At 55.1% G+C, this 907-nt stretch overlaps 1 protein-coding gene across 1 annotated transcript; it reads left to right on the top strand.

Moving 5' to 3' along the window:
• Positions 1-85: 85 nt before the first annotated feature.
• DQ04_00621030 (hypothetical protein) lies at positions 86-829 on the top strand (the record flags this gene model as incomplete). The annotated part of the gene is made up of 1 exon (XM_009309385.1): positions 86-829. One exon carries the CDS (start codon positions 86-88, stop codon positions 827-829), a length of 744 nt encoding a protein of 247 aa, XP_009307660.1.
• Between the last annotated feature and the right edge of the window lie 78 nt (positions 830-907).

Here is a 907-nt window from a genome sequence, read left to right as displayed (position 1 = left end):
TTTTTTGGGGGGGGGGTTGCTTTGTTTCATTGGTGCCCTTCCGCCGGTGGTGTGCATAAGGAGTTTGAACAAGAGGAGGAACGCGATGGGGGTCGGTAAGTCAGCACCGGTGCCGTCAACGCCACCCCCACTGCAGCAGGAGCAGCGCCTCAACACGCAGGATTTGGAGGATGCGTTGGACCTCGTCTTTACGCTGGGCAAGCCACCTGAGGGGAATGAGACGTTCAAAGTCTTCAACTATATCATCGACGCGAGGGATGCTGTCTTAGGCATTATCAATTCAAACCAAGAGTTCAAGAAGTTCATGGCAAGCGATGCCGGGAAGCGTCTCTCTGAGCGTGTGGTGCTGGCGTTGGATGCGGACGGGGATGGCCGCGTCACGCCGCGTGATTTCCAAATTATGTACGATCATGATCTCAAGAACCTGATCCGGCACAATAAGGGCACGCTGGATGATGTCCTTCCTCTTTTTGGTCAGTGTCTGTTTGGTTTCACGATGGGGCTCGCTGTTGGCAGGCAGACATACCGCCTGTACCAACACAAAGCTATTATCCTCACATCTGGTCTGGTGCTGTACAGCGGACTGCAGTACTTGGCGCAGATGAACTTTGTCAACCAGAAGCTCCTCGAGGCGACATTCCAAGAGAAGCTGCGACAAGTCGCGGATGTGAACGGGGATGGGGAGCTGAACAGGGAGGACCTCGAGCTTTTGGTCGAAAATCGCATGCGCTACGTCGCCACGAAGTTGGGGCCCGGCGGCATCGCGCCAGGCATGCTGGGGTACGCGACGCTTGGCCTGGGGGTGCTGCGCGGACTGCGGCGTATCTGAGCACGTTGGGGTGCGCATGCTCCTTTAAGACATATAGGCATGGAATCGGCGGTGATATTCCATTTTTTTTTTTTTTTT

Source organism: Trypanosoma grayi (genome assembly GCF_000691245.1).
Source record: "Trypanosoma grayi strain ANR4 Tgr_62_V1, whole genome shotgun sequence".
NCBI classification, from domain to species: Eukaryota; Euglenozoa; class Kinetoplastea; order Trypanosomatida; family Trypanosomatidae; genus Trypanosoma; species Trypanosoma grayi.
The sequence above is the reverse complement of the archived record's forward strand: the minus strand, read 5'-3'. Positions and strand labels throughout refer to the sequence as shown.